Source organism: Bombus flavifrons, chromosome 6 (genome assembly GCF_040668555.2).
Source record: "Bombus flavifrons isolate JBK064 chromosome 6, iyBomFlav1_principal, whole genome shotgun sequence".
In the NCBI taxonomy this organism is placed as follows: Eukaryota; Metazoa; Arthropoda; class Insecta; order Hymenoptera; family Apidae; genus Bombus; species Bombus flavifrons.
In genome coordinates, this window is record NC_138447.1 from 12147073 (window position 1) to 12174315 (window position 27243).

The following is a 27243-nucleotide window of genomic DNA, read 5'->3' on the forward strand; positions in this document are numbered from 1 at the left end:
CCAGCCATTCTACCGGCTAGATGAGGGTGGAACAACCCCTCGCGTTGGTTCCGGAGAGGAAAGCATCGAGGACGACGACGAAGCGGCGGCACTTCGGTCACGTGGACGAGAATGCAGCTCGTTTAGGAGGAGCGGCAATATATCTGGTATCGAGAGAATGCACTCGATAAGGCCGGGGCCAGTGTACTCTATTGATTGGGCTGCGGCATTCTGTGTCGAATTCTGTCTCGTAATCTCCGGCTGCGTTGCACGCACGCGTGCGTTTCCTCTATTCAAAAGAAATCTGTTAATTAAATAAATCAACGGAACACAGGACATAGAAGAAGAACGAAGGATCTTCCTGCCATAATTCGATCGTCCGTGCGCTCTCCACCGATCGTCTCGCAAAACCGATATTCAAACAGTGGCGACGTTGAAACGAGACAAGAATTATTTTATTCCTTCTTTGCCTTTTATCTTTGTTACGGTTACATTCGTTCATACGCGAGTAAAAAGGTAATAGAATGAGAATGCAGACACTGTTATTCCACTGGTTTTTCCACGCAAAATCGAGCGCCGTTTCCCGTGTACGCTGTTTGCACGCTGTTTTTATTGTCTCGCCGTGGAAAATATTTAATCCCCTCTTTGGTAATAGATTCGATGGCGAGACGCGATGAATAAATAACCTGCTCACGGATATTTTTATTCCATTTTCTCTCTCTCGTGTATGCGGAAAATATTTATCTGGCTGCGTTTGCCCTGCACGATGAAAGGTAGCACGTGTACGTTCGAAAGAATCGTACTCTTCAAATTCAATGGACGCTAAATCGCATAAATAGTCTCGTACAGCAAGAACCTTTTAAAAACCTCCATTCCAATCGATGAGTCATCATGTTGGAAGATTTCCCGAACGTTGCACCGGGAAGAAAACCACTCCACTTCTTTCTCCCTTACACTCCTACAGCGACGCCGATCACAGCCTGGTTATATAGCGAGTAGACTCGTTTCTTGCGTAAACAAGTCGTTTCTGCTGTTGGCAACTTCCACCTTATCTAGTCAATTAGACAAACTACTTCTTCGTCGGCAAACAGAGCCGCGCTTGTTCGCGTTTCCGCGCTGTGTTCGGCTTGTTCCTGGGGCCGGTTCGTCGCGCGTGTCTGTGTACGTGCGTGCCAGGCCAAACTTTCGAACTTACTTTGCGGACTTCTCTGCCCTCTCCGTAGGTAGCTCGCGTTTATTAAGAGCGGGGTGAAAAGTTCCAGGAAAATAGGGGAAATGAAAGTCGCGAGATCGGTGTTTCCAATCTACTAATGCCGTGCTTGCTGTGCGTTTTGCAAATTTTCTAACTCGATTACACATATTTTCTGCTTATTTATTCATTATTTTTTTACCTGTTGTTTGCGATTTTACATTGTTGCTTTATATTATTCTTAAACTTTCACATTTGCCCCTTTTAATCTTGGCTGGCATCAACGAGGAACGACATGCATTGTATTTGTTAATTATATCATATTTAAACTTGTCTTTTTGTCGCGTTCGAAGAGGAGAATTTATGAAATTGTACTCGCACTGAAAGGATTAAAAATTCGTATCCATCATAACGAAGAATCGCGATTAAAAGAACCGAGCTTGTCGCGTTAAACAACCATGCATTAAGGATTACGCGTTTTCGTCGTTCCATATTCCCTGGCCGTAGATTACGTTATCGCGATCGAACTGATTTCAAATTCGCGTGATCCTGACTAATGTCACCAACCCGGTGCACGTGCCAATTACTTTCGCCACAGAGACAAAAGCCACATAGTAGAACAAGTAAAGGAAGATCATGCTTTACGCTTGAACTTCGCTTACTCTCTGTTTCTACTTACATAGTATCGCGTGACCTGGCTGCAATCTAATAGCGTGATTTTCGGGGTTTATTTGAATATTTTCAAATCACCATGATCTTAACTTAACGTATACGGCCTCTAAGTACCGTAATTCCCCGCGTGTGTTTGAAAAGAAAGTAGCAGAGATCAACCGTATAGCCAGTCAGACAAACGAGCCCTGATTGCAGGCATTCACAAGACATTCCAACAACGACGGAAGCGTCTAATTCAAATAGCGGCTTATACGGTGCTTTGCATTCCGCTGGCTTGCGGAAATTCGAAGAAAAGCGGTAAGAAAAAGTGGCGGAACATTCGTAACTGGAAAATACATCGTGATCCACCTGCGGGCGACCGCAAGGCGCCAGTAGTATGGGCACGCGATGGTACGGCAGAATGACGTCATGGCCCGCGACGAATATCACCGAGGCGACACGAAGTTGCGCGAAATGTACCGCCTCAATCTCGAACGGCGCTCAGTCTGTCGTCGACCGTTGCGAGGTTGTGACGTTTTTGTCGTCGTGTTTCTCATATACCTTTTCGAATAACTCTTTCTCGTTTCTCTCACTCCCTCTCTCTCTATCTCTCCCTCTCTCTCTCTTTCTCTCTTTTTCTCTCCGCGTTCTCTATACATATCATCCCCCGCCTCGATGAATCGTTCGCGTGAAAATCGAACGGTGGTTGTTCGCCGAATGGCTGCTCCGGTGATCTCGTGCCGGTGAAACGAACGTTCTCTCCGTGTTAATTGGGTAAGACCATCGGTACGGTTGAAAGAGATTTCGCGTTGAAAATTCGAAATCGGTTTTGACTGCGGTGCAACGACGATCCACCTGGCCGAATTAGAAGGAGGAGAGTATTGATTAGCACGCTTCTAAATGAATAACAATCCCGGCGCGGTGGAGGTCGAGCTCGTGCCGCGACTCCCGTTGCACGCTGATCTTCGTGGCAGCTGACTGTAAGTGGTTCCGATTCCCGTTTTAAAGTTCGTTGCCCCCTGTATTCGTAGTGACGAACTCCTTACCTCGCTCTCGTCTCCCTCAGCCACCTCCTCCCTCCTCCTCGCTGCTGCTCGTCCTTCCTACCCGCTCGCCACCCTCTCCGCTAGACTACCCTGCCTCTTTATTCGCGAACGGGTGTAAGTTGGCGACGTCGAAGCGTCTGGAAACGAGTGGAGGCCGGTAATCGAAGTTTAAAGTCGCTGGAAGAAAATATTGATTCGCTCCACTGCCGTGCGAACCACGACGCTCCGCTGGATCCCAGGCTAGGGGAAGTCGCACCGACGCGTTCGTTCAGCAATTTTGGGACCGCATTATAATTCTGGGAACGTCTCTCTCGGTTCTTCTTTCTTTCGCGGTCATTACGTACGTATTCATTCCTCGATTTTTGTCGCCTCTGTGTGTACTTCTGTTGAATTCACTCATACGTTTCAAAAAAAAAAAAAAAAAAAAAAGACAACCGGTGAGAAGTTGCACTTGAAATTCTGTCGATGATCGCGCCCACTCGCGACCGAACGTACGAACGATTGAATCGTCGAAAAGCCTCGATCGTGATTCACACATAGATCGATCGACGCGTATCGTTCGCCGGACACGATCGATCAGAGCGTCGCGTCGTGACAAGCTGGTGCAATCGTCGACGACACTGCGTCCTCGGGCGCACACGCTTCGCTTGCTGAAGTGCGTGTCTCTCCGCTGCGCGGCGCAAATTCTCGTCCGCATTTTGTTCAGCATTGCGTGAAATGGATCGGATGGCGGAAAAAAGTTATCGAACCCGCACTGACCTGCCACCGTTTTCACGCTGAACCTGTCTCTCCATTTTTATTTATTTGCTTATTTATTTATCCATTTATTTTATTTCCACGTTGTCGTCCGGCGAAACGTTCCCTCTCGCATGAACGAACTTCGATAATTCCATGTCACTGTTTTCGCCAACATATGGTTAGACATTCGAGCTATGAAATTGTCGAACACCCTACCAAATTGAAAATACCGATCCTCGTGTACGCGCAAAGGTATAAATCCTTAGAGGGGACGGCCTTCGTCTCTAGAGTATTCCTAAGCTACGAATGAATCACTCTGGTCTTGCACGGCGACACTTTCAGCAGGATGAGAACCAAAGAATTGTCTGCGCTATTTCACTTATCTAACGCCTCCTTCCATACATTGCACATTTAAATTTTTCGCTCTTTCCGTCCTTTTCTTTTCGAAAGCTTGATTCACACAGTTTTTCAATCCTTCCATTCATTTTTCTTAATTTGATACTTCTCAAGCCTACGAAGAAAATATAGAACATAGTACAGTATTGTTACATAGACACATTATAGTCGTAAACGAAATGAAATTCGTAAGAGGCATTTGATGAAACTACCTTCGCAAATACGATACGCACGCATTGCTGCGCTAACGTAGAATAGATGTAATTAAAATAAAATTTCAATGTATCGAGCAAGCTTTAAAATATAATATATAATACGATATTGTTGTAATAATCGAGAGTGGGCATAAATAAATTAAAATTCGTAGGGGCAATCGAACGAAAGTTGGTCGTAATACACAGAGCGATCTTCACGATACATTATCGTTATACCAACGGAGGGTAGGTGTAAATAAAGTAAAATTTGAAGGGGCAGCCGGTCGAGCGATCTTTCGCGCGAGTTAAACAGGGATTCGCGCTGTTCCTCCGCTCGAACGTGTTAGGGGAGGTCGTCAAAGTTGCGCGTTGCGAGTTTACCGTTCGCCCGGAAGCCTGTCCGTTTGAAAAAGTAGTCTGCTGGAGGATTCTAGGGGCGGATAGAATGTATAGGGGGCAGGCTAGGAGTACTAGACGCGAAGGGGTGGTCGATAAAAGCTACCCTCGCGTGGCTGCGTTATTACGTATAAAGCGAGGGATTGCGCGCTCGATGACTGCACTTTGCTTCTCGCGTGCACGCGCTTCGCTTCGTTTCGAGTCGCCAGCTCGCCAGTCGGCCCTCCGTTCGATAACGGCGATCGAACGATTAAGCCGGCGTAATCTGGCCTCCGCATCGCGGCGATGGCGCTGCGTCGTTGTTATGCGAATATCGATCGGACGGTTAGCGAGAACCGCGATCCCCGTTCCTGCTATTCTTTTGGCGCAGTCTTCGACGCGCGCGCTTCGTACCTCGCCGAGGAAATCCATCCAAGATCGTCGAAAGTGTTTTAAAAACTTTTTGAAATTGTTTAAATCGATGGTGGATAATCAACAGGATTTCTTAAGATGTCCGAGTGTTCGAAAATTTTCTGGTTGATGATATATTCTATGTAGAGAAACGTAGATCTAGTAGTTGCTTTATCCATTGATCTTCACGGATCCAAGCTACGATATTATATCTTAGTTTTATCGTATAAAGATTTGATCGTTTTCATTGGTAATCTTTCGTTAAAAACTTATAACAAAAATACGAAATATGAAGAGAACGCAGGGTTGCCGTCACTGGTACTATAAGAATATTTTTCTAGTCAATGTAATCACGAGCTGTTGATATTCCATTTCAAAACGTTCACCGATCTGGTCAAAAAAAAAGACAGTGATAAAAAAGAACTGCTTATTATTCTTACAGAGTTTCTTTTTTATACTCTTTCATATCGATTAATCAGTGAATTTTTTATTTCACATGATAAACCTTTTTCTTCGGTGTTACCCTCGCAATAAGAGTTTGGTAGTATGAAATTGGAAATATTGCTTTCGTCGCATTTCCTATTTTTATAATGATTTTTAAAAAACGTTATGTAACATCCTTCTCTTCTTTGTATCCATAGAATATCCTGAGAAAGATTAGCCGAAAAATCCTAAAACGGCCTATACATACAAATATAAACGGTGGTATTATTTCTTTTATCAAGGCTCTTCTTCGATTTTCTGGTAATACGAACCTCCTACGATAGACAGACGTGATCCGTGCTCGAAATGCAAATAGCTGAGAATTTATCTAACCCACTTTGCGAATAACTCGGTGCAGAGGATATATGCAACCGGCTGGTTTAGCCCGTTAACGTGACGGCTGTTTAAACCGAGTTTCGTTTATAAACACGAGAACGTAATAAAGTTAGTGCAAGTATGTTAAAGTTATCTTAACTGTATAGATTAGCTAATCCATATTGCAACCAGGATATCGCGCAAAATTATCCATCAACGTTCTTCACGCTACCTGAAAATATTGATTCGTCGTAATATGTTGTCGTCAAGTCAGAATCTATCGCTCAAGTGTCACCCAAACGTTTTATTAATTCGTTTTCAGAGATAGATCGAGGGGAAGAACGATGGATGACAGCTAAAAAAAAAAAGATACGAAAGAGGGAAATAGGAAGGACACAGGGATTTTTTCAGGTGGAAACCGATCTATCGAGGCTGGCACGCTCAGCTGGGCCACTTCGCCATTCTAACCCTGGCGACAATCGTTAATTAAACCCAAATGTCCTCCAGAGCACTCACACTTGCACTTGGAATCAGCTGGCGCCGATCTGTCGGCCCTTTCTCCCCTTTCGTAGCCGGAGAACGTTCAATGCCTCGTTAATCGCGGCTCGCCGCCAGTGAAATGGATTTTATAGCGAGGAGAGACCACGATTCGAGTATAATCGCTTTCAAGGGGGATTTATAAATAGAGTCGCGTGGCATTCCGCCGCGAAACACGTACAAATAAAGAACGCGACGTTCTCAGCCATCGACAAGCACGTGATGCTTGCCGGATCCGTCGGATCGTTTCTCTGCGAGCGAGTTTGATCTCGAATTGATTAGTCGCCGACACCCCATACACCGTTTCGTTTTCGTCCAAATAAATGAACTAAACTCGAAGGTTGTTACGGTACCTACTTAATTAATTTTAATACTACATACGTGGTGTCGACCTCTGTTAGGTTGCAACATAGTAATAAAAAGTATTGAGATTCCAGTTACGACGTCCAAAATGAAAATAGAACACTTGGTCTGTTTATCGACGCGTAGATCGATTGACTAATTGTAGTCGGAACGATTCTTGCTTGGTCGTATAGAATCGACTAGATCTAAATTAAACTCCTGTGGTTGGAACGTTGGAGCAAATGTGAGCTTCGTTTAACGAAGAAAAATTTGAAAAGGAGGAGTAGCTATAGATTTGACGATTGATAGGACACTGGTTATAAGTATCGAAAGAAATTCGGTGTAAAAGTGGCAGAGCTAAATAGTGTCTGCTAATTCTGCGAGATGTGGTTCCTTCAGACTCGAATAAATTATATTTCAAAAGGGAACATCGGTGTTTTACTTGCCTTGTATTTTCGATCGATGAATGTATCGCACGTGTGCCGTCGAATTTAGGAGAGAAACGTAGAACAGTCGACGGTTTCGACGCGACTCAAGGAGGATTTCGTCATTGTTTGCAAAGTACTCGTGAAAGTGGCGAGCACGTCGTAATCGTATTTCGTTGCAAGGCTGCACTTGAACGCGTTTTCGTATCATCAACCGGGCTGGTTCTGTGATCATCGAGACACACGGGCTCGATACACACGGTGTCTCTCTAAAATTAGAATCCACTTCGCCCGTCTGATCCTACCCGTCCTTCTTCCCTTTCGGCCGGCTTTCCGCCGTGCTCTCTCCCTGCCGCCTAATCACTCCCTCGCTCCTCTTTGATCGTACCTCCTCTTTCTCTTTCGGCTCCGCGCCTACATCTTTCCCATCTCTCCCGTTCTACCGTTGCAGAATCTAGTAGCTGTACAAAATTCATGCGCGAGCAAACACGGTTTCGTTGTGTTCGTGAGGATTTCAAAGAATCGGCCGATCTCATCAAAATTGTTTTCTCTCTCTCTCTCTCTCTCTCTCGCTCTCTTTCTTTCTCAGCCTATTACGGATTTTTCCTTTGGATGTTTGCCTTCGATGTTCATCGTGTTCACCGCGCGGCGCCTCTTGATTTTCACAGATCAATTTTGGACGTAACACTGCTCCCTTCTCGGAGTTATATTCCCGTGAAGAGCTTCGGGAAACAATTTTCAAAGTTGTAGAGTTTTACAACCACTCCTCTGTTTTACTATCCGGCACTTATTCCCTTGTTGAAAAACTTGCCAAGCTTATTACTCGCGGGCTCGTGCCTTCGCACCACTTAGAAAATCCACGATACAGCATCGCTCCTCCAGGGCATGCTTTACTCGTGTATTCCATTAACGTGACAACGACAGATTCTCTCTAATTGAACGATCTTCCTCCGGCGTACCTCCCGGAGATCCGGCTTAATCGCTTCGAGACAAAGAAACCGAGCAATTACCGAATAATTTTATTTGCCGCCACTGCGGGAATTCACTTTGCTCGTCTAATTCCGGCCCATCTGTTCCACCCCCGCCATTCTTACCGTTACACCAGTCCAATTCCCATTTGCAACGGCCGCGTTCGCGCTTTGATATCATCCGGAAAATAGCTCGAAGGAGCAACATTGCAATTCCATGCACGCGTAGCCGGAAACGAGCGGAATTCCAGCGAATCGCTAGGAATCTCTCGCCTCCGCGATCGCCGCCCAATGGAAGAAGAGAGGCCTCGATAAACGCACGATTCGAATTCAATTTGGATGATGCAGTCGGGAAATCTCGTTAAATGGAGACAATCCCATGAAGTGTATTTCGCTAATTGGACAGTCGGCCAAAATGTCGACCCGTTAATCCCTAAAACCAATTATAAACGCGTTATTGTACGCATCGCTGTTTCGATGAATTGTTTCGCAAACGCGTCCGGTGCTCGTTAACAATTTTTTATCTGTATTTGTTCTAAGGGTTCTTTACGAATAATCGCTGCAATCGATAACAGACGTTGTATTCATCGATCGATATAGCGTGTGCTAGCAAGAGTTAGATGATTCGAAATGTTTGACTTTACGATCTGCGTAACGTTTGTCGCGACAGTTTTCCTCCAACCACTTGCACTGTTTCTAACGCGTCCATTTTCCATTATCATCCACCGACACTGCCCGTTCTAATGGTAATAGCGGTGCTCGTTCCACTCTAGATAACACAAGGTGTGCAACAGTGTACCTGTCCTCGGTTAAAGAACCACCTTGCGGAACATTCGCAGAATCGCCCTCTCTGTGGACGAGAATTTTATAACTGTTCGCGATTAAAAAACCTGGATGATGGAAATGGCTAATACGACTCAGCATTATGATAAAATGATATTTATGGACAAGGAAATGCTTATTGCTGATAATTCAAAAGAAACGTATTTTCATTTCCAAAAACGATACTTGACGGTATTCGTGTGAAATCTAGAGGATTTTATTAAGAACAGATCATTGTTCGTATCGCGAATCAATAGAACACGAGGAAAAATTCGTTTAATTCAGTAAATATTATAACGACTATTGTACTTTGAATATTTTACATAGTTTATTAGCGTATTACGTGCGTTTTGTTCATTTTCGTGCCTTAAATCCACCAACATCCGCAGTCTAGTTATGAATTTTCGAACCATTACGGATACACGTAGTAAGTGTTTTAATATCTACATATTATAATTACATCTACGTACGGTCTTTATCGTTAGAATTCAATTTTATTCGCATCTCTTCTAAATCATAGATTTTATCATTTTCATCACTATCACTCTGAATCACACATTTATCTCTTAAATTAAATTAAATTTAAACGATAGTCGACAAACTTCAAGTATCGATCAGAAAACGGTTAACACGTCAGTTGGCGTTTCATACAGATCAATCTAGAGCGTCAAATTAGCGTAGATGCGTGGCGATTTTGATACAGATAAATGTAGATCAATGTTCAAGCATATTGTCTTGTACGTCGTTCGTAAGTAGAATGTGACAGTCGAGGACGGACGTTCAGTGAATTCTAAAGGTCTTGCCAGCAGCGCGAGCTCGTTTCTTTCAGCACGCTCCGGGGAAAGCTAGCTCGTTACTCCATCGAAACGTTTCGGCCGGCTTGCTAAAAATATATCCTTTTAAGACTTGCGATGGAGGGCCTCTTGACTCCGGTGCACCAAGTATTTTCGTCTGTCCGCCGTAGACGAGCTTTTAATGGTTCGCTGGAGGCCTTCAAGGCATTCAGAACGAGCAAAATTTCATGGCTGCATAATGTTCCGACGTGTTTTATAGCTAAACAAAAACACTATTTCACAGGTGTGTAAATATTCTATTAAGTACAATATGTTGAAATTAATCGCGATCGATCAATTTCAAGATATTAATTAATTGTAAGATATTTACAAAAATTAAAGCATTTACAAACTACCTACAAATCTATCTACTTATATTTATAAACTATTTAAAAGACTAGTTCCTAAGATTGCGCTTAACAAAGTCATTAATTTTATTATCGTTAATCCTTTTTTCAATGGTAAGCGATATACGTAAGCAATATTTTATCAAAGATCGGAAATTACCTAAATCGCGAAGAGAAAAGATTTTATCTTCAAATCGTCGTATTATTTTCTACTTCGCAGATTCTGTTTCAAATCGATCTCTTAACTTATATTGCTCTTCTAGCAAACTAGCAATATTGCTGGCACATGACTATCCTGTAGAAACACAATACCTGGATTGAAGTTTTACTCGTAAAATTACGATCTTCTAACCGTATCCTCGATAATATTTGATACGTATCTCGAGGCAAGAAACAACCGCATAATCTGCAACAACTCTCAACGTCGCGTTTCATGGGTTATTCGGCATTTTCGACGCAGATTGTAAATCGATCTACAAGCAGGAGCAATCGTTTATCGCCGAGAGAAATATTTGCAACACAGGGAAAAGGAAAGATCCGACGATCCGTAACACGAACGAACGTTCTACGAAGCTAGCAGGCTGTTGCGCAGATTACGCATTCGCTCGTACCGTTGGATGCGGAGATATATTTCGGTCGTTAAAAATGCACGGTTCCGTATATTACCCGTGGAACAACCAATCTTCGATATCGGCGATTTAAGCAACGTGGAACACTCGCAGGTGCAACGATAATGGCAGCCACGAGCTATTCCTCAAAACGCGGAAGAATTATTTGCGAGAATAACTTCGTACTCCCCTAGAGCTGGTCGGTGAAAAACGACTATCGATGAGCATGATGTCTACCGCAAGATAAAAATTGTAGCTTTCAACGAATCAAATTCTTGATGGAAAATTCATTGAAAACTAAACGAGAAATACAATCAGTCGTTATTAAACTATGAATATTTATATGTTTACGGTGAAATTTAGATGTAAATAATATTCAAGAATACGAGTGAAAAATATGAATTCATTATTCGTGAGACGATATTATTTATCCTGTCTGGCCATCGAGTATCGTTCTACTCGGCTAATTTAATTCTGCTAAAATCACATTCTATTAAATTTCTAAAAACATTCTATTAAAAACACGAATTTCTGCCAACATTATTTAGCGAATATTCGTTTAATTTTTACGCCATTTCTTTTGTCTAACCGATTCATCACTGTTCTACTGTGAAAGTCACGAAAACCTAATACCCGTCCTCAATTGTAGCGACAAGAAAATGCTTCTTATTCCCACGGTAGACTTTTTCTTGTCAGTCTTTTAAAACAACCAGCAGATACATGAGGCAAACTACACTAGCCACTCCAGGAAACGTCCTCGAAACACAGATAGGCAAGTTCCTGGGTAAAATTCGTCCGTGAGGTAAGCCTGTCCGACAAACAAGAACCGCAGGCAACGAGAAAAAGAAGAAAACGGCATAAAACGGAAGTGGGAATGGGGCCAACCAGTGCGGGACAGCTGGTTCGCGGGCGTCCCCGTTCTGGATTTCAGTTTAGCCCGATAATCTCGTCTCGGCTGAAACCCCGGAAGGACTTTTTCCAGTATTACTCTTTCTCCTACCCGTGATAGCCTCCGAGACGCCTTTGTCCTCCTCTCTGTCCCTGAATCGGCCGAGCTTTTACAAAGCACCACGCGGCAAGACTTATCAAGCGCACCAACTTCCCTGGATCGCCGATTACGTCGCACAGGTATTACCGCAAGAAAAAGTGCGAAGAAAGAAAAAACGGTCTGAAGCAAAGGAAGAGCAGGAAGCCATCGTGCTACAGGGAATACCATTTTAAGAATTTATGGAAACGGTACATGCGTACTCGCTTGTTTGCTTGCTTACGTCGTTGCGAGATTAGTAGAGTTTCTCATTGTTACATGAAGCGAATCTGCTTTCATTTAATATAGCGGATGTTGATGGGCTCTGTATTGAACATCGTCTCGCGTACGAGATTTGCAAGATTATTATGAAGCGAACAGTTTAATTGTTGAAAGGTTATGTTGGGCGGTATACTCGTAGAATACAGAAGTGGTGGATTTCAGAATATCCTTTTGTTATGGTAATATGGCAGCAGTAGTCTTTGTTTTCATTAACAGGAGACTGTATGAGTCTTGATTTAGCGTTGAAATTATTACGAAGGTAATTTTGGAAGAAATAGAAATACCGATGTATGTGATGTAAGACTCGATGAATCTTAATTTGATATTTAAGCTATAAAGAAAAAAAAAAAAGAAAAAATGGCCAGAGCTTATATCGAGCCTCCAACGTAGATTGAACATTGACTCTTCAAGAACACGTAGTCTTTTGGCTCACCTAAAATATGCGATTCCCTATAAGGGACACGTTGACTGCTGTCAATATTCCTGCCCCTATTTTATCTTTGCTCGTGTTCGACTTCTCCCTTGGCCCGATAAAAAAACGTATACGATAAATGGACCGACGTGTAAAAGCCCTAAATATTTTTCGATGGAAAGAACCCTGAAATTTCCTCATCCTCGTATAAACGAATATGTTCTCCAGACGTATATAAAACATAAAATGCCAAGTAAAGTCGATGAAATCATTCCTTGCACGCGTAGTTGATCGATAACTTTTTGGTCGATTCTTCCGACGTCGTACCGTTAGATTAAAATCTACTTTTTAAAAAGACGAACGAAGGAGGAGGGGAATGTGTTGTGATCTGAAAGACAGAGGGTAAAACATGGAGTATCGTAAAAAAAGAAAAAGAAGGGAGCTCATAAACCAGCAAGCCGGCTAGCGATCTTTTTCAGAACCGACAGTTTATTAACCGCATTGTACGCGCGAATTCCGTGCCGAAAGAGAATGCTCGATTTATAGTGACGTCAATCATAAAGCTTTACGGTCGACGGCGAAAAAGTTTCGCGCTTTAATCGCGACTTCGCGGTCTTCGCTTGTTGTTTGTGTAATTTATTCGACACGCAAGAGCTTGTTTCCATTATTATTATTTTCAAGGACGTAAAGTATAAATATTAAAAAGTACCGCCAGTAATGCGTTTTTAAATGCCCTGCTATAGGTATATTTGAAATTCACAAAGGTTTTCCTAGAACACGTTATTCATTTTTTTTCTTTATTCCGTGAAGAGGGTAAACGAATCAGTAACGACAGATTTCTAAAGCCGAACAATTTGACCAGCGGAAACATCGTGCGAGACTGAATAAGAAATATTCACGGATTTAAAAAATTGCTTGCATTAGCTTTATTTGCGCGAAACGATTGTGTGTATCTTTTTGCCCAGTTCACTGTTGACGGCGATAAAAAATTTATACGAAAGCAGTGGTTGTCGATTTACTTATGCTCTCCATTATATACGTAGTAAATACGTAGATAACTATAAATAAATACCTGTATACGTATATAGTTATTTTTCCAAATAGAAAGCAAGAAAAGTTTTATCGAAAGCACCTACATGTTTTTATAATTAGAAAACCAAGAGATCTGAAACTCGTCAAGGTGATGATTTTACCAGTTCTACGTGGTGTGAAAGACCAAAACAGTTTTCAGAATATTTTTATAAATCAAGTCACTCGAGAGACACGGTATAGTCAATTAACGATGGGCAAGGATAAACCGAGGGACCCAAAGTTATATACGGATGGTGAACGCGAACTATGTCCGGCGACGCTTCGTGTTTCTCACGGATATGAGTCAGCTCTGGAACCAAGAACTTATCAAGTCGTTCGGATCGTTTATCGAAACTTTCTGATTACGAAACTGTCATAGTTTCGTGATCGTTTCAATCCAAAATGACCTCGTTTCTTACTTGCGTGAACCTTAGAGAAGTTTGCTTATTAATATTTCGCAGCAAATAACTCGTGTCAATTCCTCGTCTATTTTATATACGTGTACGTAAGTACTTCTAACTTGTTAACTCTTAAACGCAGAGTGTTGCTATTTGACAGCATACTTATATTTCCCAACGTAGCAGACGTATTTCAATATCAATCGTAGCTATTATCGCCTCTTATATTTACGGTCTTATTAAACTAAAGTGCTTAAAAACTTGTGCTGTACGATCAGCAAGATAAGCAATCTATTACATTTCCACAATACGTAATTTGTTTATATATTTTATAACCGAATATCAAACTCTTCCCAAATGAAAAAAACGCGTTAAGCTATTTTTCCACAATTTATTAATTAACTCATTAATCTGTGTATGTTTTATTGTATTAGGTTGTCCGAAAAGTATCTTTCTTTCACAGACACGTCTTTTACAACGATGCATCTTTATACAAACATGAAACCTAATCTGTCGAACGTTGTGATCTTTATTTTGATAGAACAAAATGGACCATACGTAATTCGATAAAATAATATAAAACGGGAAATGTTGCGCATCCATTGATCCCTTATAAAACGAAAGAAACTTTTCGGACGACCTAATATTTGAAGAAACCGTGCATCTAAAAATCAAAAAATATCGATGTAGGGCATTGTTTTTCCATTATATATAAATATTGAGATATTGTTTGAAAGTAATTACGGTTCTCAGACCTGCCACTGTACACGAGGATGAGAAGTCTTGCGAATCTAAATTCAAGCCATGACTTCCAGCACCATACGATATTTATAGAATTTAATCTGAACGCGAAAGACGGTATCTTGGAAGAGAGCAAGAACGCGTTACCGAACTCCGTAGCGTTCCTTCCTCCGCTCTAAACTTAATTACCTCAGTTCACTGTGTACAGCCCTGGAACCCTTTGGAAGGGCGCAGAGTCCGCAGGGAATACGTTGTCGGGTCGACCAGACTTAAATGGCTACCCTTCTTGCGCAAGCCAGTCGATTCCAGTGATAATATTTGGAAGAGTATCGTGCCCTTTTTCGTATACCACTCGTCAACTATTTCTTAGAATATTCTTTAAGACGACGGAACTAAATTTAGTTTCAGATCCAAGTAAAGACTTTTCTGCGTTTATTTTCTGGTTATATTATTACGAATCTGTTATTTATTTTTTATTTATCACACACGTACGAAGGTATTTGAATATTTACCATAGAAAACTTTTGTGTTAGAAGAACTTGTCTTATTTAGCGATATGATCGCGATGATGGAATCTCAACGTAATATCGATGAAATTTTTTAATGTTCCATGCAAAGATACACGATGTATTTATAAAAGGTTTCTACGAGCGTTCAAATACTCTGTGATCAATCGTATGCTTTCTAACGTAAACTACACGGAATAAAGCAAAATTTGTTGGAGCTTTCCAACGGATACGAGGCGGCCAGATGCCGCAACACTTAACGTGGAACGGCTCAACATCAATTACGCGTCACGATCACAGTGTTTTACTCTCCGTCGATATAATCGATACCTAACTCTCATTTACCCTCATCCAGTGTCGAAAGACTCTCCCAACTCTATCAAACATTTCCAACAGTCTGCCTAAACTGAAATCGAGACCAAACATTCCCAGTCGAGCGATCCCGATCGGAATTCCACCCTCGTGATTCTAAAACGAAATCAAAACAGCTCGTCTAACCCCGATGAAGTACGGCAACCCGCGAACGCGATAACAAAGTCTGGTTGAACGATCTGTGCCGTGAAAAGCCAGGAAAAAAAAACGCGTGCACGCTAATCGGTTTTTCCTCTCGCGAGTGGCGCGAAAAAAGCGAGAAGGCGCTCGCGCGATAAGACTTGTAGAGCTAAACGACAGCGGTCTCGAGCATCTAAACCGACGATAGTAGGGGTCGTTCGAAATGGAATAGGGAGGATAGGGTGTCAGGGGTGAACGAAATGGACGAGGGACGGCGTGGGACGCAGAGGGGTTGCTGGTAGTGTGTATTGATCGAGCTAGAGGAGCACCCCCCGACTCCGCTGTACTTCGTACGAACGCCCACGTACGCGGTGTTTCGCTCGTGTACGATTCTTTCTTCTTATATCGTCCGTTTTCATTTCACCCTGGCAGCCGTCGTTCGTCACCCTTCTCTCTCTCTCTCATACACACACACGCGCGCACACACGCAACCCCCTGTACCCAGTGCTTCTTTCCTACCTGCGAGTGTCACACCGAACGCCTAACAGATTACGCGGCCTCGCATCCGATTAATGGTCCGCCGTGTAAGTAATTCTATTTGGCGTCTCTTGCTCGAGAAAATTGATGGCCTGCTCCCCTCGCTCGTGCAACGACTCAGATTGCCCAGATCCCTGAATTTTGAATCGGCTTGTGATTGATTGAGAATGGTAATTAAACCGCTCGTTGCCCGTAGCGGGGAATCGCGAAATTGATGAAGCGCTAGAACAGTTCGTTTGGAAGTTCGAAATTCGCCACTCGCGTCGTCGGGGTACCATTGTTTCGGGGTTACGTGGATCATCGGTGATGAAATCTTTGTTCGATACTGGTATTTCTAAACAGGCTGGCAGTTTGAAATCGTTTCGTTTCTCGTGGAACTTAAGTACGTATTTTTAACAAATGGGGAAAAATAGGAAGTCTTCTACTTGGGAATAATTTTTAGTCGAAAATCTATCGTGATATTAATTTCGAATTGGTAACAGAGCTCGCAGAAGAGATTCGATAGTATAGTTGGGAAACTGATCCGATGCTTTTAGCCTACGATGTATGTTTCTTTGTAAGAGAAAAGAATCGTAATTAGACTGCGGACTGTTCGTGTAGTTGTAGAAAACTTAATTTGTATGTCCAATATACACGTAATATAGAAAAATAGACGAAATATCAGAAGCGCTCGTTAGAATATTCACAGGGTGAAAGAGATATTTATATGTGTCTACAAAAATATGAATTCGCACAAAGTTTCGCAGTCTAGTTATAATTCATTCGCAACTTACGTTCTGGAAATTTCAATTTTATGAGATTACTAAACTGCTAACAACGATAGAAATTCATTTCTAAAGCGAAGTGCGTGCAAGTAGAACGCGTATACTACCAGATGCAGTTAAATCAGTTGCATTCATCCCTTCATACGTGACTTGTCGCTACATCCCTCCCATTAATTGTAAATATACCAGCAGTGACACGCGTGATAATCTAACACTTGAGATAAAAATTGCACGAAAGCAACGCAACATTGGACGTGTTAATCGTAATTCGAAATCTTTCCACCCTTCAGCGAATAAAATTACAAGGTCGACCTGTAACTGATCGCAACCTCGGTCACGATCGTTCTAAACCAATGGTTTTTCCACCAGAGACCGCAAATTCTTTACGATCTTGCTATTTAAATAATAGACAAATACCTGGTCTCGTGAAGTCCATTACGCCGAGTGTCTGTTAACTGCGATTCAAACAGCCCGCAGGGAACAGAAAATCCAGCGATTACCAGTCGAGTCACGATTACGCGAAAGAACTAGAATCCGATTCCGTCGATCGGCTTTTCAGCCGAGAGCCTCGCGCCAAACGGACTGTCTAATTTCCACCGATATCCGGATACCGGTGTTCCGGCCAGAAATTGCAAAGTTGCGTATACCGTAATCATGGTCGCGGGGGATAGAGAACTTGCCGGTGTAATTTACGGTTCAGCCAGGTGCGTCAGAAGTTGCTCACCTTACGACCTAATTGGGTTTAATTACAACTCACTGAAAGTTACGGCAACACCGTGTGTCCATATATAGGGTGGGTTTACAATTACGAGCCGCCGACAGCTGATTTCAGTTACCGTGATCGGCCATATTACGTAGTCGTCTATGATTTCTCGTCGTTGCCGTCTGTGCCGGCTCTGGTTCTTGCTCCTAAGGTCGTGAAGCTAACCACCAGCCACGGTTTATATTAAGATTTCCTACGCTCTCTCCTATTTCTATCTTCGCTCGAGTTTAGATCTCTTGGATAACGACACGATTCTACGTTAGGTTAGCAGTCTGTTCGCTGGTTTCTCTGATCGTTCATGTGTCTGAAGGTAATCACGAGCAGAGCAAACAGAACGGCTAATCGATCATGAAACCGGTTGCCAAACGTGATTCGATTCACGCTTTGATTGGAAGGGTACCATTAGGGGATCGAGTCTCGACTATGACGCCAAAGATAACTTGAATGAGATGGAAATCTCGCGATACAGGTCGACCAGGAATTCAGTAATGTAATTGGTTTAATACTCGATAATACCCGCACTTCTCTGTGGTGATATTATTTTACGTAGAATAGACGTAATTCAAAAGATATATAATTAGGGAGTAGATTTAGAAGAGGTGGGGATTTGCTCGAGGTCGTTTGCTTTCAATATCGTTATTTTGATGTGAAGACGGTATATCTAAGAAATCTTCGATTTGAAGATTTTACTTGGATAGGAATGTCATAATTATTTAATTACGTTAAGGTATTTATCAAGAGATGTCTCAATTTGTCCCTTTTTTTAATTGTAACGAATATGTATATATAACATTTTATTAGAGATCCTGAAAATCAAAGTAATATCAGCTAAATTGTAAAAGGAGGAAGTGAGCAACTAATAATTATGTGTTTCAAAATTTCTGTGTCAAATCTTTTTTCTTATTTTACTTTTTTCAATCGTGTCACTTTTCTAGCAAGAGATCTAATTTGTAAACTAATAACGAAATTTTATGTACTCTACCTTCACTGTTGTATGAGAATAGCGCTTATGACATATTTATTCTTACGAAAAAAGGCACGAAGTAACTTTCGTCGCTACCCACAGTATAGACGCCGTTTCGATTAAAGAAGTATTAAATTCATCATTCGTAATATCAACTTTGGCTGTTTCGACTTTGGTACTTGCGAAACAGCCCAGCGAAATTACAGTGAAAATACTACGAGAATTCCCTTGTGCGAAGAAAAGAAACTAAATATTGACGCTGGTAGGTTGTACAATATTCTCGGTGGCCCTTGGACCGTAAGCTACGAGCCTCTGTGACTTACATTCCGCCAGGCACGTCTCGAGAGAACGTAATAAGAGACCCGGGAAACGGAATCTAAACGCGCGAAACACTGCTTGCTCGGAAGTCGCGAACGACTTGCGGCGCAACATTGTTCTACGTAGTAAGAGATGCAAATGAGCGGTTCTCTCTTTTTCTTGTAGCATGAAGGCAGTATCGAAGCTATTCCACACTAGCGATTTTCAGCTAGTTATTTTGTCGCACAGTAATTACGCTGTAAAATATTATTTTTCATTTCATATCGCTCCTAGTGGTTTTACTCGAACGATTTTATTAATTTAATGATTAGTGGCACGTCAAGATTTCACTATCGTCGATCTAACATTGGTCCGAAGAACGTATCAGTGAAAATAAGGAAGAAGAATAAAATTTTTGGTGCGTGGATAATCAAAGTTCTCTTAAAATCTATTTTTACGCTTCGCTTTCTGATTTAATTACATATAAAAAGGAATGTTCTTTATAATTTTATCCGACGCGGCATATGTTTGTCAAATTATTATCAAACACCAGGTATAATTTAATTGAACAGAGAATACGTTTGCGACTATTTATCTCTTCCGAAAGATAAATACCAGTTATCGTTATCACCTGAATTTCACATTGTGCGCGTATTAACACTGTGCTGACCAGTGGCGCTACGGAATCGTCACGTTAATGACCACTGACGCTATTGGCCTCGTGCGAGTGTCAACTATTAGCGTACAATGGCCATAGCTAAATTTTGAACAGTTCCCTTATACATTTAGAGGAATGTCTCTAACTGGTCGTCATAGTATTAAACGCGGATTCGACTCGTGGAAACGGCACATAGCGACGAAATAATGCTCATCGTCGTGTGTGTTTTGCTCGTGCATATACGTAAATGTACAAATATTCCTAATCGTACGCCCACGTCAATTAGCAGCGACCAAATAATGCTCATTGTCATGTGTGCTTCACTCGCGCGTATCTATAAATGTATAAAATATGATTAACCACACATTAATTTCTATGTACACGTAATGTACCTGCTTGCGTGGAACGCGTGAATCGTGAAAACGTTAGTTCGTCGAAAAATGGATCGGCTGTCGAAACGTAGTCTAAAACATTCGGCCGTAAAGTCAAAGCGAAGGAGCGTAGGTTCGTTAGCAAACGGCGCGAGAATCGCTCGTTTCGTGTTAGCCAGCTGCGATCGGTACACAAACGGACAATTGGCCGCCGCGAAAGTTGTCGCATCGACGACGATCGATAGAGAATTCCCGCAAAGGTATTCGGCTTAATCGATCGCCATCCGCGCTCCGACCGCATTTATGTACATTGCCTTCCTCCCCGTAACTTCTGGCGAATTTCCAAGCTTCTGGCCGTACCTTTGCTAACCCACATACTTGCTTAAAACGGTGTTATTAAGCTGCGGACAGTCGTTCGCGCGAAACCTCGCGCCTTCCTTCTCCATTCCAAGTACAGATAGTTCTTGGTCCTCTCTGTTTTCCCAACAATGCACTCTCTTCGTTCTCTACTTTCCTTCTCTCTGTTTCTTGTCTCCTTCTACTTTAAGCGTTCGAAGCTATATGCACTGTAAAGTCTACATAAAAGACGTCTTTCTATGCGAAAGTTCTAAACGAAAACACGTGATTGCGATCGCACTTGAACAAGGAAAGGGGTTTGTTTCGCATGGCGCATGATTCAAAGGGAAGCTAACGATCGCAGCGTGTTAATGCGTTTTTGTACGAGAACAGAGACATTATTTTTCAAGGGGAATCATAAGTGGAAACTACAGGCAGGAAACGTAACGAGTTTAATTTTTACTGATTTTCTGATTTGAATGTTATTTAGTCGTTAAAGGAGTGTACTTTAAATACGATATAGTTGAAAAGAAGGACAACCTGTCTGGTTCTGTTTACAACGGATAACAAATCCATGAAATTTTGTGAAAAAGCGAACGACCTGCCAAATATTGATCACGATCAGATTTAATAAAAAGACGATTTTGGTAATTCGTATTTGATTAATTGACAAGATGGAATTTAATGTTGCTCTCGTACGAAGACTAGCTTCTCATCTGATTTTGTAATTGAATACGTGTCTTTGTCACCCTCTGGAGCATTCAAAAAGTAGTAAGAACATTAATTATATGCAGCCTGGTATTAATCAAATTAAACTGACATTAGAATTATCAATATCAGATTATTCTCTTCTTCGACAATTTCGTGCTAAAATACCTCTTTTTACTTACCAAATGACATAAAAGCCAGACTATTGTATTTTTTTCTGTGGCGTCAAAAAATACGAAACACCTGACTCGTCGTATCTTTTCCCTGTGGCTTTCAATTTTAATTACATTCCTGGAACGCGTCGAGATTCCCTTTATAAATAATGTACGTACATTCTACAAATATCAACTGCAGCAGCATGAAACGCGCCGCGTTCTCTGGTTTTGTTTCGATATTTCGAGCCGGTCAAAGGGGTGTGTTTAGAGAGCTAATTAACGACATATACAAGAAATTACAACGTGTTCGTTGGAAACTGTAATTAACGGTTACCAGTTGCGTCTACCGAAATCTCTGTCGCGTTTATCAAAGCTCGATAGCCAGTCACAGAAATATATGACGCGAAGGTGTACAATTGAGAAAATTTAATATCGAACCGACGAAGACCCTGACAAGTCCCCGTCAACTTAAAATATGGTCCAAGTCGAGGGAGCAGAGGGATAAGTATCATTCATGGTCGGGTCATCCGGTCCGGATAAAGGATCGAGTTTCTGACTGTCAAAAGGGATCGGGATTCCCTCGAATAATCTATCCGTCCTTTTGCCTTCGCATCTTGATACACGATGAATTAATAACCTATTGGCTTCTGATAAGAACTGTTATTGCTGTCGAAGAATCCTATCATCAGCGAGATATCGTCCGAGAGCTTTTACTTCGGAAGACAAATATTTTTCCATCGGACGATTCGTTACAGTGAAACTTGTCCAAGTAATGGATTATGAATGTGAAAGATCAGTAGATTGGCCCTCGGTTTTGGTCACCTTAGCAAGAAAATGTGCATCAACGTCGAGACATTTCAAAGATCCGGAGACTCCGCTTTTCTTAGCATAGTGATGGATAACCGTGATCTATATGAGAAGGCAGGAACACGGTATTGAAGATCGCGCTTGCTACTGCAGCAAGATATTACAGAACCTTCGGAGGGTGTCATAGCTGCAAGAAGAAAATGCATCGGTGGGATGATGGGAAAGAAATCGTTTAAAAAGAAAGTTCCAGCTAGCTGTACTTATGAGCTTACGAACGCGATAAATCATTCGAAAGGTAGACGTCAAAGTTTATTCGTGGCTTAACGAAACGTATTTCTCTCGTAAAGGAATCTATTTCGAGATGTGTCCTGTGGAAAATAGATATTAGTAATTATTCGAAGATAAGGTGTCGTTGTAACGTTCCACGAATATCTTATAATGGAAATAATAAATGATTTCCAGAATAGATGTCGTCAAAGTCTGTTCGTAGATTCGGTTAACTAAAAGTAAAAAATGGATATTGCAAAAATCATTGAGAACGCAAACATTAACGAATCGTGAAAAGACTAGAAATAAAATAAGAAATATTAGGACAGCTGCTTGTTGTATCTCGAACGTTAACATCGACGATATTTAGGACACTTAGACAGGCACGTACATGGTATATCAAAGACTACTCCTTATGCTTTATATTTGCGAGAAAATTGAAATCCCAGTGGCGATCGGAAATTAAAAGTTGACCGGTTCGAGATCGAAGGAGACGACGAAGACTAGGCCAAACGACGCTCCGGAGAGACGAACGACGTTAGTCAGCAAACCGCTCGGCTAATCCCCTAATTACTTCGACATGGTTAGCGACCCTGTACTAACCACGTCGGTGCCTGGCTCCGTTCCCCAATCGTTAATTAAAATGGCACTTCCTTGCAGCCGCGGTAATTTCCAGCCAGTACGGCGCGCACAAATCACGACGCGACGGTTAATCGAGCTCGTCTTTAAGCCGTTGTACTCGCTCATTGGAAAATTTATAACCGTTGATACTATTTTCGCCGGTAGCTCGACTCGTAGTCGAGTTTTTGACTTTGAAGCTGCCAGAATAAATAGACGGAACAGTTACCTCTGAATTATAACGACGCCTGTAGGCGTATTTAATTATTCGATCGAGTAGGTGGCGATCGTTTCGTTTGATATGTCGCGTGGGCGAATGTGATTTTGCGAAAGAAGGAAAACAGTAGTGAAAAATATGTTTGGACTTTATGGCACGATTTCTTGAAAAATTGCGAAATTTTGAAATGCAGGAAAGAATTCGAATGGAGTTTTTGTAAGAGAAAATAAGGGTAGACCAGGTTGTAGTACAGTTTTCAGGGAACGACGCCAATTTCCAATAAATTCTCGTAACGAAAATTCTGTTATTCCCTTTTGAAATTCCAATGAAAATTGAATTTTTGTATTACCAACGTGGTAAACTACATTCGCTGAAACTGACGTCATTCGTGATATTTTCACCACGAGAAAATAAAAAAACATCTGTAACGCGTATTTATAAAACGAGAAGTAGGTTCTGAACAAAATCTATTTGCAACGCGTATCAGCGCTCGATTCGACTGGTCAAAAATATCGGCGGGAAAATTCGCTTGTATAAATACCACACGGCCGGCAAATGCTACTAAATCGAAGTTTAATTATGCAAAGTACTGTCAGTGGACAGTTATCCATTCTCATCATAACGAACCCAGGTTCATGACTTTGTAATAATCGCATCGATATGATAATGCAACAATCGCGTACAATGTATGCATCAACCAGAAACCAAATACGCTTGATTTCATACAATTTCGGTCCCCGAATGGCATCAAAAAACTTCCCTGCAAGAAACCTACTCTTGTTTATCATGAAACGCGATAGAACCGTATTTACTCCGTACACTCGACCTATTTCAACACGATTCTATCGTCGATAAAAAAATACAACGACAGAGAAAATGGTAGCGAAAATGATAGAGAAAACGAAACATGGTCCAACGACGATCGATCCCTTAAGTAATGCGCACGACGACGTGCTGATTCAGGTACCGCAGCGAGGGTGTTGCGGAGTCTGCTCTGGTCGACGACACCCTCAACGGAAATCCTCGATCTTCGTCGTCGTCTTCCTCGATTCTGCCTCCCGTTCAGTCAGCATCCGCGGACACGGTCGACGCTGCGAATCTATCGGATTCGAGAAAGTACGTACGATAGAGCCACTCGTCGTACCCAGAAACCTTATTAAATCGCTGCACTATTTCTTAATCGAACAAAGTTGTTGCTTCACAGTCTTCTGTTTGTTGGATGTTCATATACGTATACATATTATATTATTGTTGTTATTGTTGTTGTTGTTACTATACTACTTGCTGGCTGCCCCGCTGCTACACACAATTTCGTTTATTATTATATTCTTAAACAAATAACCGCTAGCGTCGTGTCTGGATACTTGTTCCAGTATATTTATATTATATATATATATATATATATGTGTGTGTGTATGTATGTATATATATAATTCAATGGCTGACCCGATGCGATTTTCACCTGTAATCGCGAGCTTTTGTAGGCGGCAATGCTCCTCGCTGCTCCGTAGGAAACTCGAGCCCGAGTTGTTGTTGCTTATACTTGTGCCAACCTTCCCCTCCATCCAACACCCTGTATACTTTGCAGTATTGTGAAGTTTGTTGGCTGTGGACGCGTTCAGCATTGCATGCTAGGTACACCGCGCAGGTTCGAAACGTGGGACGCGTGATCAATCGAGTATTCGAGGTAACTTCTCTTCGTATCTCTCGGTCGACTACGCCACCCATTTTTTCAAACATTAAGTTTGACAAAGAGGATGTAAGCATTTAGACGTAAGACATATGGGAAATTGTGATCAAAGTTTGGCTTGTGGTGAACGACAAGGAAAAAAGAACAGGAAGGAAAGAAGGAGATATTCTTTCTGATTAATCAAACACGCAAGGAAACGCGCTCGATGGAAGATCGCACTTTTCCCCAAGGAAAAAAAACGCGTCAGTTCCGTTGAAAACGTGGAATAAAGTAAAAATTCTGCCCGCCAGACATACCAGACTCTTCACGGTGCTCGCATTAGAAAGTAAAACCAAGTTTTCCCCGGGTACGCGTCGATCATTCGACCGCGCCTTTATCCACTAGAAAGTGGGCGTCTGAATGCCGCATCAGTACCTACGGCCTGAAGAATGGATTTTATTTCACTGAGCGGCAGTGTTCCGCACAGCGGAATAAAATCAACTCCTATTCAATATAGATTCACGTCTACGAACGTTTCACTGTCGCTGCACCGCTTTTACCATGTTTTTAATGTAGCACTCTCTTCGTCCATCCGTACCGTTTATGCATCTCGTAGATTGTGCGTTTTATCACCATTGTGAAAGTAGAGGATCGTCGCGAAACACCAAGGAAAGAAATTCCAACGTGAACGGAGTGTCTGTGAAAATTGATCGATTTAGTTCATCGCCGGTTTCTCGTTTCACTCGGTACTCGTGGTAATTTCTATTCTCACCTGGTACGTTAATCACAAGTTGCGCGCTATTCCCAGTAAGTAGGTCCGATGACGCGTGCAATCATCGACGCGATCGCGATTCGTCATTGTCGAATGCTAGTCGCGCGATCGATAAAACTCTACCAGCCACTGTCCATTGGTCAATTACGTGATCCGTAATGCGATTGATCGTAATGCGAACGGCGATAAGTAAAATGTTAACGAGAACCATCCATCTGTACGTGGCGCGCGAAGCTTCCTCCGCTTAACGTCGAATTATAAATCTGAGAAATCGTTGTCTGCTTGCGAACGATCAGAACATGTACGCGTACGCGATAATGTAACCTTGGCGAGAACGACGTCAAAGTAGAACGTTGAAATTAGCATCGTTGCTTCGAGGCTGCGGTCTTTTTGCTTTCGTAAAGTCTATTATATCTATCAGAGTAAATTCTCGTGGTAAAGTGAGTGGTTAGAATCGCACAGAGAATATCGCAGGGTATGCTCGTACAATGTGATAATCTTGAGCCGTGGGATATTACAGTTATTGCGAGAAGGCGGATAACGAAACGACAGAAATGGGAGGCGTTCCGCACGTGGAGGGTGGATTGAACAGCGAGCTGTACGCGGTTCCTGTGAAGCGGAGGCAGCCCAAGGATCAAAAGAACAATACCACTGTGCAGAACAATACCCAGGAGAAGCCGGCGGAGGTGGATACCACCGATTCCGAGGATAAAGATGAGAATCTGCCACCCGGATGGCAGAAACACGAGGGTGAGTATCGGATCTGAGCTACGAATATGTAGCGAATGAATACATTACCGATAGCTGGTTTGTTGTAAACTTATCTATATCGAGACGAACGAAAAACGAGAAACGTTTATTCGGATCGATTCGACGAACGATTCAATTTTCTTCCAGACGAGAATGGACCGTATTATTGGCACGTTAAAAGTGGAAATATACAGAGAGAGCCTCCAGAGGCGCCGCCACATTCCAAGAGGGAGTCGCGCAGGAGTCTTATCAAAGACAACGACAGCGTGAGTAGAGATTTAAAAAGTACTTTTAATAAATAGAAATTTGGAAAGAATACTTTTATGATTTCATGTTATCGATAACAGATAAATAATTTTCACACTCTGAGCGGCATGGTGAACACCGTCACCCGCAGTAACACGAGCTCGGCCCTGGATCAGGAATTAGAAAACAAGAGAAAAGTGGAGCTAGCTCTCAAGTAAGATATCATCGATACTTGTTTGTCAGTTTTATATCTTCGATATAATGGTTCGCTTCACAAACACACACATACACACACTCTCACTCTCTTTCTCTGTCTGTTCACCTTTCAGACGAAGGAGCTATCCCGCACGTGCGGACTCCGAGGGCAGGGACAAACCTATCAGATTCGCCGTACGCTCTCTTGGATGGACAGAAATCGCCGAAGAGGACCTGACGCCTGAAAGAAGCAGCAAGGCTGTCAACAAGTGTATCGTAGACTTGTCACTGGGTAGAAACGATCTTCTCGATGTGGTTGGGCGATGGGGTGATGTTAGTGTCAATTGCGAATTCAATTTTTTATGTTGCAACGAAAATAACGTAACTACTAAAATATTTTGATTTTAAATGTTACCAGGGCAAAGATCTGTTTATGGATCTGGACGAAGGTGCGCTGAAACTGATAGACCCAGAGAATCTTACCGTTCTCAACACACAGCCAATTCACACGGTTAGGGTGTGGGGTGTTGGCAGAGATCACTGCCGGTAAGTAAATCTCGATGG

At 42.1% G+C, this 27243-nt stretch overlaps 1 protein-coding gene across 1 annotated transcript in view; it reads left to right on the plus strand.

Moving 5' to 3' along the window:
* LOC138180829 (protein Fe65 homolog) overlaps positions 1-27243 on the plus strand; it is a 157520-nt gene that overhangs the window by 123731 nt on the left and 6546 nt on the right. The window contains exons 5-10 of the mRNA XM_069115064.1: positions 24011-24163; positions 26009-26238; positions 26386-26504; positions 26586-26698; positions 26814-27012; positions 27098-27225. Of these exons, the coding sequence (XP_068971165.1) occupies positions 24011-24163; positions 26009-26238; positions 26386-26504; positions 26586-26698; positions 26814-27012; positions 27098-27225 (942 nt within the window). The remainder of the gene's footprint in view (positions 1-24010; positions 24164-26008; positions 26239-26385; positions 26505-26585; positions 26699-26813; positions 27013-27097; positions 27226-27243) is intronic.